This window comes from Rhinatrema bivittatum, chromosome 17 (assembly GCF_901001135.1).
Source record: "Rhinatrema bivittatum chromosome 17, aRhiBiv1.1, whole genome shotgun sequence".
In the NCBI taxonomy this organism is placed as follows: domain Eukaryota; kingdom Metazoa; phylum Chordata; class Amphibia; order Gymnophiona; family Rhinatrematidae; genus Rhinatrema; species Rhinatrema bivittatum.
Genome location: NC_042631.1, coordinates 41,187,133 through 41,204,359, shown reverse-complemented (window position 1 = coordinate 41,204,359; position 17,227 = coordinate 41,187,133). Strand labels below are relative to the sequence as shown.

Below are 17,227 nucleotides of genomic sequence, written 5' to 3'. Positions count from 1 at the left end.
CCAATGTAGGATGCAATGCATAAGCCAATGAAAAAGTTTTGCCAATTTGCATTTCATCGGTGAAACCTTTAGCTGAAAGAAAAAAAATTAAATAAATATGTACAGTCTGAATCCTACTGTACTAAAATATACCATACTGTGCTGTCCAAACCAGAAATACAAACAGATGGGATCCAAATGGTAGACCTAAATATTATCACATTAGTAAACTGCAAACAGGATTGTAGGTATGGACTACAGAAAGAGACAACACTGGGATGTTCTCTGAAGGGAGTCATGCAATGCTCTGTTAGTTTGGGTTTTATTTCACATAATAAGTGGGCCTGAACCGAATGGCCAGAGCACACCCATAACCGATGCGCTGCCCCCTCCCCCACCGGGGATGGCGTCCCGTGAAAGGGAGGAGGAGAGGTGCGTGCCGACGCAGCAGCACTGGCGCGCGAATGGGCCATTACCCGCCCCCCCCAGTGTGCGCGAGAGCGCGAAGGCGTGGGGCTAGGCCACGACCCCGGCGCCGGCGCACAGGAGAAGCATAGGCGACCCATGTGATGATGTCATTGGCCCTTTAAAGGGCCGCAACGGAGGCCAGGACCCCCTTTCTGCCCCAGCGTGCCCCCAGAAGCATTGGAGAGCACTTCTTTTTCCCGATTCGGTCTCTCCTCCCCCCGGCAGGCAGGGGCGGCGCATGCTTTTCTCACTTTTAGGGGCCGCGATGCAGCCTTGAGGAGAGCGGGACGTGGAGCACTCCGTGCACGGACGGGAGCAGGGTGGCGTGGCGCTGCGGGTGAGTCCTGCCTGGGTGTACAGATGGCGGCAACGGGGGTTTGGGGCAGGGATCAACCGGAGGGAGCAGAAGAGAGGCTTCAATTAAAACAAAAAAAAGGGAGGAAGCCCCTTCGTGCAATGCGCCGTCAGCATTGGCAGCAGTGGTGGATGCGAGGTGCAGGAGGTGTGGGGAGGAGGCCAAGTGTGGGTAGGCGGACAAAATATATATATATTTAACTTTTGTTTTCCTTCCCTGGCCACGCGGCTTCCATGCTTCCGGGGGGCGGATGGGTGGGGCTTTTGTGCTAGCCCGGTTTTCCCATTGCCCAGTTTTGCATGCTACTGCTCACCTTTTTGCAGCTACGTGGCCTCGTGGATCACAAGACCCGGAGCATCCCATTACGGACGGGGGTAGGGTGGCACGGTGCCGCGGGTGAGTCCTACTTGGGCACTAAAAAGGGAGGGATCGAGATTCTTGCAGGAGGTGGTAGGGGACCAAGGATGAGGTGAGAAGCATCCAGGGGAAGGGGTCGGCAGTGAAGGAAGGAGACAAGGGGGCCGGTTTCGAGGTAACAGGCGTGATCGGAGAGGGCAGGAGGCAAGGGTCAGCTGAAGAGGATATAAAAAAAAAAAATCACTTTGTTTTCCTGGGGAATCTGAGGCATCGCGGGGAGCGGAGCTCATGGGAGAAGGTGGAGATCAGCCCATGCTGACATGTAGAACAAAAAAAAAAAAGGGGGAAAGTGGCAGTATGCCACGGATTCAAATCCCCATTTATAATAATAATAGTCCTGGACCAGTCACCATCACTCGCGCAGACAACGGGAATTTGTTGTCAGAGGATGTGATTAGGGCAGTTAGTGTAGCTGGGTTCTAAAAAGGTTGTGGGATAAGTTCTTGGAGGAGAAGTCCTTAACAGCTATTAATCAAGTTTAATTAAGGAATAGCCACGGCTATTAATGGCATCAGTAGCATGGGACACTGATGAAAACAGGATGCTGAACTTGAGGGATCCTGGTCTGACCCAGTGGGGCATGTTCTTTTGGGGATCTCAAACTAAGGGTTGGACAGGTGAGGGGAGGGAACCACGGGGACGATGTGCCCTGGGACTGAATGGCTAGTGGGAATGGCTCAGGGGTGTCGCAGCCCTGGAACCATTAGTGATGCTAGCCGGGTGGCCTCAGGGCAGTAGCACAAAAAAAAACAAAACAGCACAGTAAGTACAGCAGCCGCTGCATCACAGTCTGATTGGAGGACAGAGCAGGAACTACGCTGCTTGGGCAGGTACTAGATGGCATGTGGACATGGAACTCACGTGTAGGCATCTCAGAACCTTTTTACATCTTCCTGGTGTGTTTGTAATTTTGGGAAAAGATCAGGATATAGGCAAGGTACACCATGACGCACTGATACAGCAGGTCCTGCAGGATCTCATTCATAATATTTTGAAACACTGCTAGTGCGTTGCTGAATCTGAAAGGCATAACGTGATATGGGAAGGGCCCATCACGGGTTTTAAGGCTGTTTTTTTTTTTCCAACCTGAGCAAATATGCATCAAGAACCAATTTAGAGAATATCTCGCCCCCATGCAGTCTGTCAAATAATTCTGATATTAAAAGGCAAGGGATACCGGTCTTTGATAGTAATCTCATTCAGACCCCTGTAATTGATGCAGGGATGAAGGGTACTGTACCTTCCCTATATAGAAAAAAAAAAAAAAAAAGCCCTGCGCCAGCCGGGGATTTGAGGGTCTGATGAACCCCTCTTGAAGGTTCTCTTGTATTAGGCGGGCATAGTCTTAGTCTATGCTGATGAGAGGGGATAAACCCTTCCCTGGGGAGGCTGAATTAGGGTCCAAGTTGATAGCACAGTCGAAAACCAGATGAGGAAGTACATCTGCTGCTCGTTTCCAGAATACATCCAAAAAGACATATTGAGGAGGTAGGCCCGATAACATGGTATAGTAGGCATGCAGGCTACTGGAACAACTTCTAAAAGGCATCTATCATGACAGCCAGATCCCCATCGTGATAGTTCCAATGTGGCCCAGTTGAATTGCGGCATATGGCTTGGTAGTCAGGGCAATCCGAGCACCACAGGGTGCAAGGTCTGTGTGCTGGTGGCTAGAGCAGTAAGGGCTGGCTCCTCTGTGTGCCAGGGGCCGTGAATTTGAATCCAGCTTAGGCAAAAAGGGAAGGGAGTGAAAAGTTGGTACTAGTCAAGCTTTAACCTTTTCCAATATGAGGAAAGAGAATGAAGCATAGGCCCATGGGCTGTTTAGTGAATGAGATCCCCCAGGTAGGGGTTCTCCGTGTATAGATGATGGTAGTAATGGCATGGCCGGAGGCATAGTTGGAATCCGCATATGTTCCACCAATCGTTTAAGACTTGCTTTGTCTTCTCAGCAAGACTTAGAAGTGACAAGCAGTGAAGCAGGTGGGTCTCTGTAGGCCAAGGGCCATGAGTTTGAATCCCACTAAGATGAAAATTCCTCCGGCTTCGGAGTCCACGAAGACAAGGGTTTGAAGTTACAGGCTTCCACAGAGCAGCGAGACGGGCAAAGATAATGGGTGATTGGGGTAGTTAGAGCTAGGAAGAGTTCTCCTGCTGATCATTGGTCTCTGCATGTTTCCCGGACAGATGGGTCACGTTTGGATGGCTTGGCCGGATGGCCACAGGTCATGCATAACCTCATGCGCTTGCGAAAAAGTCACTCCTTCGAAGTGAAGTTGCTGCACCCTAATTGCAGAGGCTCCTCTTCTTCTGAAGGAGAAAGTAGGCCGAGCGCAGTATGCGGACGGTTACTTCCCTGGACATGTTACGAGGTCTCTTTGTCCCTGAGTATGGTATCGAATGCGGCAGTCAATTCTTCCAGCCAATTCTTTTTTTAAATTTTTTTTTTAAATTTTTTTATTTATGATATTATTACATTTAACAATCAATATAAACTTGACTGAACAGGAAAAGTATTAGCCATACCACAAATATCTTGTTATAGCAAAACAAATATATATTCCAACAGAATTATTGGCTAAAATCATAGTTCTCAACATGGGAGGATCCAATACTCATGAGAGCTAAGTCATACTATAACATTACTGAAGAGAATAGTAGTTGGACTTACTACTTAATTAAATAGAACTATTTAGCTTACTGAGGTGAAGATACTTCAGGGCCGATTGTTTCTGTATTGGGAGTCACTCTATCTGCTATAAATTTTAACAATTGAGATGGAGTATAAAATGTAAAATTAACTTCCTGGTACCTTATATAACATTTGCATGGGAATTTTAACTTAAATTTTGCTCCCATATTTAATACCTGAGGTCTCATTAACAAAAATTGCTTCCTTCTTTCCTGTGTTTTCTTCGCTACATCAGGAAATATTTGAACTTTCATTTGAAGAAATAATTCTTTTATATTTCTAAAATACATTTTCATCACAAGATCCCTATCTGAATCCAACAGGAAAGAGACAATTAATGTTGCAGGTTGAGCCATATTTGTATCTGACGTTTCAAGCAACTCTGAGATATTTAAAGGGGAAAGAACTTGAAATTCCTGGCCTTCAGCAGGTTTTACTTTCCAGGGTATCACATAATGAATTTTTGCTAACGGAGGTATTGTCTGATCTGAAAACTTCAATATTTCTTGTGCATATTTCACCCACATATCTCTTGCTGAGACCAAAGGAACTCTTGGAAAATTAATTAGTCTCAAAGTTTTCCCCCGTGCTTGATTTTCCATATTCTCAAGCCTTTTATCTAACAATTGGTTTTCTTTAATCAAATTTAAGTACAGGTCTTTTAAATTCCCTATATTCTGTTGCACCAAGTCCATTACATGTTGTTTTTTGACCTTTTCTTCTTGTAGAACTTTAACTTGTGTGTCCAAGTCCTCCAGTTTAGTTACAACTGGGTTTAACTGAAGAAAAATGTTCTCATTTAGAACTACTAAAGTCTCCCAAATTGTACTCAAAGTTATATCAGAGGGTCTCACCAATGGAGTAAGATTTCTTCGCGGTTCCATTTCTTGCTTCTCCACGTTGATACCCCTCGGTGTTATCTTCTCTCCTCGCGCTGAAATCCGCCCAGATCCTCCAATAGCCTCGGGCTCCACTGCGGCGTCTGCTGTTAACTCTCCCCCGCACATCCGGGGTTGGTGACATCATCAGGTCGCGTCGGAGTCAACTCCCGATGAGCCTCCCTGACCTCCGTGGGGTTCACTGGCGGCGTTCTGATTACCGGGACATTGATGTCTCTAGGTCCCGGAGCGGTTCCGCTGTATCGAGGCTCTCCTGAACCAACTCCTGCGGGCGTCCTCTCGGTATGGTAGGTCCAAACACCACATGGGCATCCATCGCTCCAGCTTTAGGGGTTCCCGGAGGGTTCTCTATCGATTCCCTCTCTTTAGCCCTTCTTTTCCGGACCGAATGCGGCATTTTACAACGAAGAAAAAAGGATTTCTAAACCACAAATGAACAGCGACGCTTCTGTGGTGCAGCTACATTGCCATCTTGGATCCCTCAGCCTCTTCCAGCCAATTATATGAGAGACTCAAGGATATCAGGCAAAATCTCGAGCCACCAATTCGTCCTTCAATCGAGAGTTAAAGCCCTACAAGAAGATAGCAGGTAGACATCCTAAGTCCCAGTACAGTTCGGATGCCTAAGTCTTAAATTCAATCACTTAATCTGGTAAGGGTTTGTTACCTTGCAGGACATGTAACAGGGTATATCCAGCAATGATTTGACGAGCAGGCCCATCAAATACAGATTTGAAGAGATTCAAGAAGCCTACCAAAATCGTTCAAAATTGGGTCACTGTGTTCCCATAGTGGTGAAGCCCACGCCAGGGCTCTTCCATCAAGTAGGAGCGGGCAAGCCAATAGACCCGTGATACCTCTACAAGACTCGGACTACAGACATGGCATGCTTTCCGGTGGTGGTCCACAGAGCGGGGCAACTCGAGAACCTGACACCAGCAAGACTGATGTAGACAGATCCGGCAGTGGTCCACAGAGCGAGGTAACACGAAAATCTGGTAGGGTGAAGCAGAGTGAGAGAGAGAGGCTGAAAATCTGGTAGGGTGAAACAGAGAGAGAGAGAGAGGCTGAAGCGGTGGTACCCACAGAGGGAGAGAGAGAGGCTGACGAGCGGAGGTATCCACAGAGTGGTAGCTGTAGCCGATGGGATAACTCCCACTGTAGAAGGCGAGCTGAAGAGAGGGACCAGAAGACCGTGGAGCCGGATACCCAGGATGGTAGGCCCTCGAGGAGCGAGCACCATTAGAGAAAGCAGACGACTCCCGAGGAGCAGGTGTCCTGAGTGATTAAAAGTGAGGAAAACCCCGGAGGGTTGATAGAAGCAGAAGGGCCCTGAGGAGCGGGTACCCGGGCTTTCTGATATCAGTGAAGTACCACGTAAGGTTTGAGGAGGTCTTCCAAGCGGGCAGCTTAGAAGCAGTCAGAAGTAACGGGACCGTAATCCTGGCTATCTTGTTGCTCTGATAGTGAGCGGAGGCTAAGTACCCAAGGTTTGTGACATCATCTGATGGGGCCGCCCAAGAAGTTCCCACCATGATGTAACGCATGCACGATCTTATTAAGATGGACCCAATGGGCTGGTGATGGGGAGACATGGTTTGTAGGTAATTGGTATGGTTGGATACCAGAGTTTGCCCTTGATAAAGTGACCATAACCAACAAAAGGCCTAAATATTTCTTGCAGATGCATCGTACATTAAGTGTTTAGATTGGTCCTTGAAAACAGTTATTACCACAGCTATGGCACCCCAGAGACTTGGCGGTTGCTACGTAGGTAATAACAATAATAAGGATATATCTGGGAGTAAGGACCTGCTACACAGGTAATAACAATAACACTGGGCAACAAATTTTCACAAAAGTCATGTTACGGAAATGAAATTAGTCAATTCTTATACATTTCCATGTGCTAAACATGAATGTGACTGTGAAAATGCAAAATTGGCTCTAGTTTTTTTGTAATATGCAATAATATAATTACATCTTGAATTGTATGCCAATAGTAGGAGACCTACGGTTAATACCGTTTGAAAAATGAAGTCATAGACTACGTCTTAGATTTCTTTGCTTGTCTCTTGTACACCTGTTTGGGAGCATCTCTGCGGAGTGTCCAGCAATAGTCAGCCAGCATGAATATTTCAAATGCTCACTCTTTCTGACTGGGCTTCATATAGTACACTGCTGACATCAGCTTACTCAGCAGCAGCATGGCAGTAGAACTGCATTGCATCAGAAAATGATGTAATAAACTCTGGATGATGTGTGCATGATGGTATTATGCAATATGATGCAATATTACATCATTCTAGGCTTATTTACAGTCCTACTGGATAAATTTACATGACTAAACATAGAAAGTGAACTATATTAAATATCTTCAAAACGAGAGCCAATAAAAACTTTTCATGGTCATATTTGTGTTTAGCACATCAAGATACTACAGAGTACGACCTTTTTAGGTCAGTAACACTTTCATTGTTGCCCAGTGTAATAAGGATATATCTTGGATATAAGGACCTGCGACCCAACGGACCACACTTAGGACCGGCACCTCCAGAGTGGGGCGTCACAGGGATGTGAATGCCTGGCATGTGTCAAGAACAGTTACTGCCCCCACTACGGTGCCCGAGAGTTTGAGGGTTGCCAGGGGGCGGCAATAATAAAGGCCCGGTAAACTCTTTGAGGATGGAAGCATGTTTAATAATGCTCTATAGGATTACAGGCTGCAGCTTATTCAGGAAGTGGGGGACACGAGGCAAGGGTCCACCCTACCTTGTGTTTTGGCACTTACCCAGGCCGGTTGGGCATATTGCAAGTGGTGTCGGTGACATCACAGGATGGCGTGGTAGCCGATCAGCGCCTTGGGCGGCCCAAAAGGTTGGGGCGCGGAATGCGCCGATGGTCGGGGCCCCGTTGCTAGCGGACAAGGCGGGGGGGCCCAGGGAGCAAGACTGCCTTACTTGGTACCTACGGTGGTCAGCGGTGGAGATATCATACCGGCTCGGGTACCCAGGGATGTTTTTATTGATATGTTAAATAAAAGCTGCGGCCTTATTATACCAACGACAGTTCCCTGTGTTGTTAATGGGGTAGATTTTATAAAAGTACGCTCGCACTACTTTTGTTCGTGCACCAGGCGCAAACAAAAGTACGCTGGATTTTATTAGATACGCACGTAGCCGCGCGTATCCTTTAAATTCCGGGTTCGGCGTGCACATGGCTGCCCAAAATCGGCAGTCTGCGCGCGCCAAGCCACGCAGCCTGCCTCCGTTCCCTCCGAGGTCGCTCCAAAATCGGAGCGACCTCAGAGGGAACTTTCCTTCCACCCCCCCACACCTTCCCCTCCCTTCCCCTACCTAACCCACGCCCCCAGCCCTACCTAAACCCCCCTACCTTTGTTTTAAAAGTTACGCCTGCCGGCCAGCTGGCCGGTGCACAATTCCCCGGCCCAGGAGCTGTTTTGGAGGCCTCGGCCACGCCCCCAAAACGACCCCTGGCCTGAACCACGCCCGCGGCCCTGCCCCCGAATGACACGCCACTGCGACACGCCTCCGACATGCTCCCCCCAGGAAAGCCCCAGGGCTTACGCGCGTCGCCGAGCCTATTCAGCATAGGCTCGGCGCGCGTAGGGGGAACTTGTGGCAGGTTTTCGGGGGGTACGCGGGTATCTTACGCGCGTACCCCTTTGAAAATCTGCCCAATGTGTATAAAGTGAATGCTTACGTGATTAAGGAGAGTAAAGAGACAGAAGGTAGGGACGACAGCCACGTGGGTAATGTGGTGGCTGCTAGGGTTATTGTTTTCCTTTCATTCTGTTCATCTGTAGATGCCATTCTGTTTCATTGCAGACTGGACTGTTATAGGGGTAAAACCTGATAATTCACCTTCACCCATATTTATCAAGTTCCCATTTACATCTTCACAGCTCAATCACAGTCCGACTCTGAGATGGAGTCAGACGAGGACACTGACTATGATGTTGACCAGACTGTTCAGCAGCAACAAGGTGAGAATCTATTGTTTATTTATGTTTTTTGTGTTAAAACTAGATTTCACATAATACACCTAAAAAACCAATGTAGGATGCAAAATAATACGGAGAAAATTATGAACATGGGACTATTGATGCATTTCAACCTAGAATATAAATTGATTTTATCCTGATTCAGGGTGGGCTTGACATTCACAAAAAAAAATGCCACCATACTGAAGTAACAAGAAATGAAGGTGCCCAGACAGAATAATGTAACTACCATGTATTTGTTTTGGAATTTGCTTCCAACAAAGTCTTATCTAAAGCCTTCAGGAAATGGAGACCCCACCCTAGCTAAATATGGGAAATGTGATACCAATGTCAGGCTTAAACCATATTCTTTGACCTAAAGTCTCCCTGACTAACAGGAGACATATTTGTGGTTAGTTAATGCCTAGAACCAAGAACCAATTTTTTAAATTTCTTTTTACAACCAGTTCGAAAAGCACAGAGAAAATAAGGTTTAAGGTGTCATATCTGAAAGTAACAATTACTTATGCAAATGCAGAAATGCAGATGTGTTTTTATTGGTACAATACATTGTATCATTCAATCATTTAAATCCTCTACATGACGTAAATGGAGTGGTAGAGACAGGATAGAGAAATTAGGGCAAGACAGAAAAGAAAAATGGATTTATAAAAGTTTGAAATCAATTTCTAGCTTTAACTTTTTATATTGCCTCCTGCTGCCACCATTTCCATGCTCTTCTTATCTAAATCAAGGAAAGCATGAACTGTTTGTCTTTACTTTTTTCTTGTTTCCCTCGATTTTTACTACACAAGGACCATCTCAGAAAGTGACATACATCCAAGGATTACAGCCCATGCCTTTAGTAAAATGTAAGTTATACACAGGAAGCAACTTGCAATTAAGGGAAGATGAATGATGGGTGCATCACAAGTTAGATGAATGGTTGCATGGAAAGACAACAGAGAAATTACACGACACATGATTGCATAGGTGCTGTGCATAGACGATATAATAATCTGATGTAGGATAGCATAGACAAATGCACAGACGAGATAAAGCTGGTAGACATGATTTTAGGCTATGATGAAAGAGTAAAAAGCAGAAGAGCAGAAATATGGATACATTGATAGTTGGATAGTTGAACATATATATGGAGAAATAAATAGGTGACTAACATGGATGAACACATAAAATTATATATTCAATGAAGATTTTCATATATTGTTTACTAAAAAGACATGCAATACAGGTAGATGTTAATGGGCATGAAAATGAATAGATTATGAAATACCAGTCACAGTTATGTATTTCACCCAACAGTATGATAATGGAAAAAATGGATAAACAGAAGGATAGGAATAAACTTACTTTGAGTACAAGTCAATCTAAATAGATTCTAACAGTATGTGTTGAATTCACAGCCATCAGAACTGCTCACAATGGCAAAGTCTGTAGCACTTGGAGTAATTTCCATTTCATGACCTTTGATGGGGACATTTATTACTTCCCGGGGACCTGCAACTATATCCTTTCTTCCCACTGCAAGAGCAATTACGAGGACTTCAACATCCAGATAAGGCGCTCCCTGGTGAACAATGTAGTTGCCATCAGTTATATCACCATGAAGATCGGTGGGGTTGCCATTGAAATAAAAAACAACTCTGTTTTGATCAATGGAGACCCGTAAGTAAACATCTTAACATTATATGAAATTGGCAATGACAGGTGGATACTGCAGGAATTTCTGTCCCTTAAGTGAATATAATGTATCTGCATGTGTCTGCTTCTTTACTCTTCTTTTAAATAATAAACTTGATAGCTAATTTATTCTTCCACTAGAATAACTGAAGAAACTATATCAAGTCTATCCATATTAGGGATGGTCATTCTGGAGAAATGAAATAGGCTATTAGACAAAATGTCCTATTTCGTTTCATTTCATTGTCAAAGCGAAACAATTGAAAATCTCACAAAATTCTGTTGGTTTTCATGTTTTGTTTTGAAAAGAAAATTGATCCATCAGGCCTAGGCCCAGACCCAAAGCCGAGACATAGCCTAGGGAATAGGCCAAGAGCCAAAGCAAGGCTTTTACCTACACCCTAGAGCAACGCCAGACCCTGGGCCTCTGCCTAGGCCCAAGATCGGGGACTCGCCTAGGCATTGGATGTGGCCTGATGCAGGAACCATGGTCTAGGCCCAAGTGCAACTCTGGAGTCTTGGCTGAGGCCTAGGCTGAGGACTAACACCGGGGCCTTGACTGAGACCCCAGAAATGTAAAAATCATACCTGCCTCGGAACCCAGCATTGTGATCCAGACCAGGCCCAATGTTTGGGCCTTGGCCTGAAGGTCAGGTCCTGATGCCTGGCTTCAGCCTAGGCCGGGACCCAGGGCCAAGGCCAGACTCTGTGACTTGTCCGATTCTGGGGCCTTGTCCCACACCCACACCTGATGCTGTGACTCAGTCCAGAGACCCAGGCTTGATGCCAGGACCCAACCCAGAGACCGATACTGATACCTGGGATTCAGCCTAGGCAGGGGCACAGCTCCTGACCCAGGCCCCAGGTCAGGGCTCCACCTAGAGGCCAGGTCCTGACCCTGGAGCCTTAGCCCAGGATCAGGCCCAGGCCCAGCACCTAAGCCTGTCATCTTCTTTCTTCTGAGAAATGACACTATCTGCTTGGGAGGCACCAGAGTTAATTAACCCTGGTGCTTCTTTCCCAGCAGAGTTGCCATTTTTCAGAAGAAAGACAATAAGACAGAAGATCTCCAAGGCCTGGTCACCAGGCCTGGAGTAAGGCCCTGGGGTTGAAACCTGTCCTCTGCTTTGGGTCACAGCATTGAACCTGGGTCTGGGCCTAGCATCAGGACCTAGTCTACTGTGTTGGAACCCTGTCTCCAGGCTGTGTTGCAGTGAGTCTGGGCCTGGACTCTAGCTGAGATATGGGCATCAGGACCTGGCATTGGGCCTGGATCTTGGCTAGGCCCCAGCATCAGGACCCAGTCTCTGGACTGGGTCATGGCATCGGGCCTGCGTCCGGGCTGAGGCCCCGGCATCGGGACTTGGTCTCTGAACCGGATCACATCTTCGGGCCTGGGTATATACTGAGGCTCCAGCATTTGGACCTGGTCTAAGGACTGGGTTTTGGCATCAGGCCTGGGTCCACCACATTGGGACCTGGTCTCAAGACTGGGTTGCAGTGTCGAGTCTGGGCCTGGGCTCCAGCCTAGGCAGAGGCACAGGCATCAGGACCTGGCATCTGCATCAGGCCTGGATCTAGACCAAGGCTCCAGCATCAGCCCCAGTCTCTGGACTGGGTCATGGTGTCCAGCCTGGGTCCAGGCTAAGACGCCGGCATGGGGATCCAGTCTCTGGACCAGTTGCAGCTTCAGGCCTGGCTCCAGGTCGAGGTTCTGGCATCAGGACCTGGTCTCTGGATCAGGTCGCAGCATCAGGCCTGGGCCTAGGCCCTAGCCTAGGCCAAGGTTCAGGTATCAGATCCAGGCCTTAAAGCCTGGGTCTTGCATAAGGCATAGACCATGTCATGGAGATCTTCCGCGGCTTAGGGCTCAGCCTTGAATAGGCCTAGGCTGCAGTAAGTCTCCGTGACCTCACCTATGCCAGACGCAAGGCCCAGGTTTCAGCTTAGGCCTCGGATCCTCCCAGACTGGATAAGGGGAGCTGGGGAGATCATGGCCCTGGCAGTTTTTCAAATGGGAGGGGAGCTTGGGAGGCCCTGTTTCTTCTTCTTCTTTTTTTTTTTTCATTTTTGTGGCAGTTTTTTGTTTAAATGTTTATTTTGGTTTTTTAACCTAATAAACAAGATAAACATTTGATGAAATAAAATTCATGGAAAATCAAACCCCCAAAAACAAAATGAAAAACAAAACAAACATTTTTCTTTTTGCTACCCCTAATCCATATTACAGTGTGCATTGCTGAAGAATATTTTACTTAAAAGTTTTAAAAATTAACTCTCTTCTACTATTCTTCCAGTTCTCCAATTTCTTTAATATAAGTACTCCAATTGACTGTTTAATGGTTACTGTGACAGAAATATTTTCCTTTCAGGGTTCTTCTGCCATACAGCAAGTCTGGAACCAAGATCCAGAAAAACAACAACTATTTGAAAGTGACTGATAAGTTGGGTTTACTTTTAATGTGGAATGAAGATGACAGCGTCCTGGTAACTAATCAGTTTTCAGATAATATGGAATGCCCCTTAGTTACAGCTCTGAAATTCTTTCTTTCAGTATTGTGTAGTTCTTGTGGTACATATAATTCATCGGTCATTTAATAAAATGCACTGTGTATATGGACTGGAATTTGCTGAGTTAAGAAATACCCCATAATAAACATTCAACATCCATCAGATCAACAGAGTTTTCATCTCCACAAGACAGGACCTTAGAGCAGTGGTAGTCATATTTAGTCCTCGAGGGCTGCAAAAGGGTCTGTTTTCAGGGTATCCCTAATGAATATGCATCACATAGATATGCATACAATTGAGGTAGTGTGCATGCAAATCTACTTCATGCATATTTAATAAGGGTATCTTGAACACTCGAACTGATTGAGCCTCTTGAAGACTGAAAGTGAATGCCACTGTCCTAGAGTAAAGGTTCATAACTTTTACTGATTATTCAAGATGAAATGCTTATTTTTATTCTCTGATTTAGTTTACCATTACCAACTATCTGTAGGTATTCAATAAGTTCATTCCTTATCTCTTAAAATTGCTTAATAGCCTGTTACCTTTCCTATAGATTTTCTAATTCTCATCCCCTCTATTAGTAACCAGTACAATGACCTTCATAATAGGCATCATCAATTTGTGTTACCACATTCTTACTCTGCCTTATATATAATCATTGGTCATGATCACAGTCTTTGTTTACTATTTTTTTTTAATTTTTCACTTGCAACTAAAATATAATATCTCTGCTATAATTCCATTTCAAAAGGAACCAGTATCACCAATGTATTTTAATCTGTGATAGCTGAAACTTGAAGACATGCCGCAAATTGCTGTCTAAATCTGATGTCCGCTACACCATAGGTCATCAAGCTACAGCATAGCTTGGTGACTACTGGAATTCCCTGCTATTCAACTTATCTCTCACCACCATCTGACCACTCCAAATCCTTCAAAATATAGCCGCCAGAATACTCACAGGAACTAAAAAACATGATCACATTACTCCAACACTTATATCACTATACTGGCTCCCAATAAAATTCAGGATAGACTACAAAATACTATCTATATTATACAAAATAATATACAAAAAACAAACAAACTGGCTAAGTGAATCTCTAAAACTCCACTCAACAAACCGAAACCTCCGCTCAACTCTGTTATGCTCAGGCTTGTGAACCCTTGGGCTGACGGGAGGGTGGTATACCTTAGGAGGTGGATCCTTAGTTTCTCCCGTCGGGTGGCGAGGTGGAACAGAAGATGTGACCAGCTGGTCCTCAGACTGGAGACTGAGGTGACCGTGGAGGCAGAGGAAGAGTCATGACGTTGAAGAAGCCAACTGTGTCTTCGCCACTGGAAGCCCGCGGTCCCCCCGGGAGGAGCCCGTAGGGACCCGGGCCGCTGGGACTTAGGTGGGCCCTTGGAGACAGTGGTCTAGAAGAAGTCCAAGGTCAAGTGCCAGAGGGTCGTCGCTTACCAGTCCGAGGTCACACACCAAGGGATCGCCACTTGCCAGTCCAAAGTCACACACCAGGAATCACCGCTTGCCAATCCGAAGTCAGGAACTAAGGAATCACTGAGATGAGACAGGAACCAGGAAGCAAGGATCTGAAGCACAAGAAGACTCACCGAAGCAAGCAGACCTGACCAACCACGAAAGTTGCCAAGTCAAGGAATGAGCAGAGGAAGCCTCCTTTTATACTTCCTCTGATCCGGTGCATGGGAAACAGCTGTGGTCAATTAAAGGGGTGAGGTCCCTTTAAATCTGGGAAGGAGGCGTGGCCTCACGCCTAGGATGGCGGCGGCCATCTTGGATGTCGGCCGCAGAGGAAAGGCTGCCCGACGCCGCGAAGGCAGGAGCAGGGTCGGCTCCCAGCCCGGCGTCCACTGCCGATGTGCGGGACAGACGGGCATTGGGCTACTGGCACATCCCCCGAGGTTGCCGTGGCGAGTCGCCGTCGCGGGTCTGGTAGGGGACCGCGGCTGTGGCCGTCCGCGGCCATGGAACACAACAAACTAATAAAGTCCATTAAGAATTCCACCTACTCGTTCCAAACAACTTACTTCAACTCGGAAGAGAGCCATATCCATAGGAAGTCCCAAACTCTGGAACACCCTCCCAACCGAGCTCGGAACACAGCAAAATTTAAAAACCTTCAGAAAAGAACTAAAAACTTGGATGTTTACCAAAGCCTACCAAACCTCCCAATGACTCTGTTATTATTTCCCTCCCTATCAACTTATGTAAACATGTGGAACCAATGCAAGCTCATAATATACCCTGTACAGTCTGACACCCGAAATACGTTTATAACGCCTACAATAACTATGTTAACAATTGCATGAATCTTTTGAACAATCTGTTAAACATCGGAACTTTGTAAACCGTTGTGATGGCGAAACCGAACGACGGTATATAAAACTCACTAAATAAATAAATAAATATAGCTTTATTTAAGAGCACTGTTATCTTTCCTAACTTGCAGTCAATGATATTCCAAGGCAAATGGATAGATAAAAGATTTGCAGCAACTGTCTGCTAACTTATTATATTTAAATTTAAAAACAATTACTTTCATCTTGACTTTTCAACAATCCTAATTGTCACTTTTAGATATGAGCCCTGTAGGGTGGCTGATGGTGTTTGATATACCTAGTAAAGAAACTGATCAATTAACTAACCACTATAAGAATCAGTTTAAACTCCCAGGCTGTCATGTATTACTTACATGGAAATGAAATAAGATATCAGCTATTCAGATTGACCAGTTCTATTATTTTCATTACATCTTTCTCCTTTTTGCAGGCAACTCATTGTGATCTCAAAAGTTTGATTTGTAAAGTTGTGACTTCATAGACCTTAAATTTTAAGTTTTACAGCAGTGCCTTATGTTTTCATAGCTTTCTGAGGTAATAAGTATATTTCCGAAATATAAACAAAGTAAAGGGGCAATTAGTGTTACTTTCACTTCAGTTTGATTAGAATCTGGAAATAGATTTTCCTGTTTTTTTTTTTTCTCTCCTCTCAATTCAGCTGAAGCTGGATGACAAATATATGAACCAGACCTGTGGGCTTTGTGGAGATTATAACGGCATTTCCATTCAAAATGAGTTTGTTTCCAACAGTAAGTACCTTTTGGGATTAGGCACTAGGTTTGTCCTTGTTTCTTTTTCAGGTAATAAACTGAACTTAGAAATGGATTACGTTTGCAACCCCTCAGCTGAGGTCTTCAATTAAGACTTCAAGGGCACTCTTTCATTTCAAGGGGTTACTTTGTCCACACCTCAAATACTTATATAAGCCCCACCGTATTTCATGATTTTCTTGTTGTTCAAAACTATATTATGCCTCAGTTGGGCTATCCTAGATAAATCAGAAACATATTCTGCTTAGCATGAAAACATTTTTAAATATTTTTTGTCTGGTTCTAAAGTAAAGGCCCCTAACAAGGTTGCTCTTGAAGTGACTTCTGATTGGAAATCTTGTAGAAAACCAGTTAGGTCTAAAGTAGGCAGCTCAGATCTTCTACATCTCTCTAAGCCATTCCTTCCTTGAGAACTAATAGGTAAGTAAACCACTTTAACAATAGATGGTATAGAGCCTACAGGGACCTTCAAAATTTCTTGATCAAAATTCTTTAGCATATCCATAGCTGATACAAAAGAAGATTGAAGTACATTTAAGAAATAAAGATTAAATCTCCATGGTTCTCAAGATTTTTTTATTTGTAATGGACTAAAGTATTTGACCAGGGCAGTATCACCTCCCTGCAGATGTTGAAATGGGCTCTCTAATTGATCCAATCTAGCTCCATAGTCCCCAATCACCTGTGCTTGTGCAGTCACCTGGCTAGATAATGAAACTGAAATAGATTTCATGCTATCCATTTTAAGCGACAAGGCACTTCATAATATATCCAAAGTTACTACCAAAGGTTTTCCAGGAAGGATTAAGGTCTTAACTTCTTGAGAGGCCTGCAAATGACTTGGGGGGGCTGGCAACCTCTGGCTAGCTTAGCCTGTTGGTGTCCAGAAGTCCTGATAGCCAGGGAACTGGCTCCCTTGCAACCTCTGAAGTCTTTGCCTGTGGCCTGTTGATTCCTGAAGGGAAGTACCCTTGTTTGTTTTTTTCTTTTGATTTTTGTTAAAAAGAATAAAAGGAATTTTTATTTTTGTTGGTGCAGGAATGTCAGTCATGCTTGATGGGCAGGGCG

General features: G+C 45.1%; 1 protein-coding gene across 1 annotated transcript in view; it reads left to right on the top strand.

Annotated features, from left to right (window-relative positions):
- The window catches only part of LOC115079488 (mucin-5AC-like), a 180,235-nt gene that overhangs the window by 19,788 nt on the left and 143,220 nt on the right, over positions 1–17,227 (top strand). Inside the window, exons 3-6 of the mRNA XM_029583112.1 lie at positions 8,736–8,816; positions 10,238–10,499; positions 12,887–13,001; positions 16,048–16,138. Of these exons, the coding sequence (XP_029438972.1) occupies positions 8,736–8,816; positions 10,238–10,499; positions 12,887–13,001; positions 16,048–16,138 (549 nt within the window). The remainder of the gene's footprint in view (positions 1–8,735; positions 8,817–10,237; positions 10,500–12,886; positions 13,002–16,047; positions 16,139–17,227) is intronic.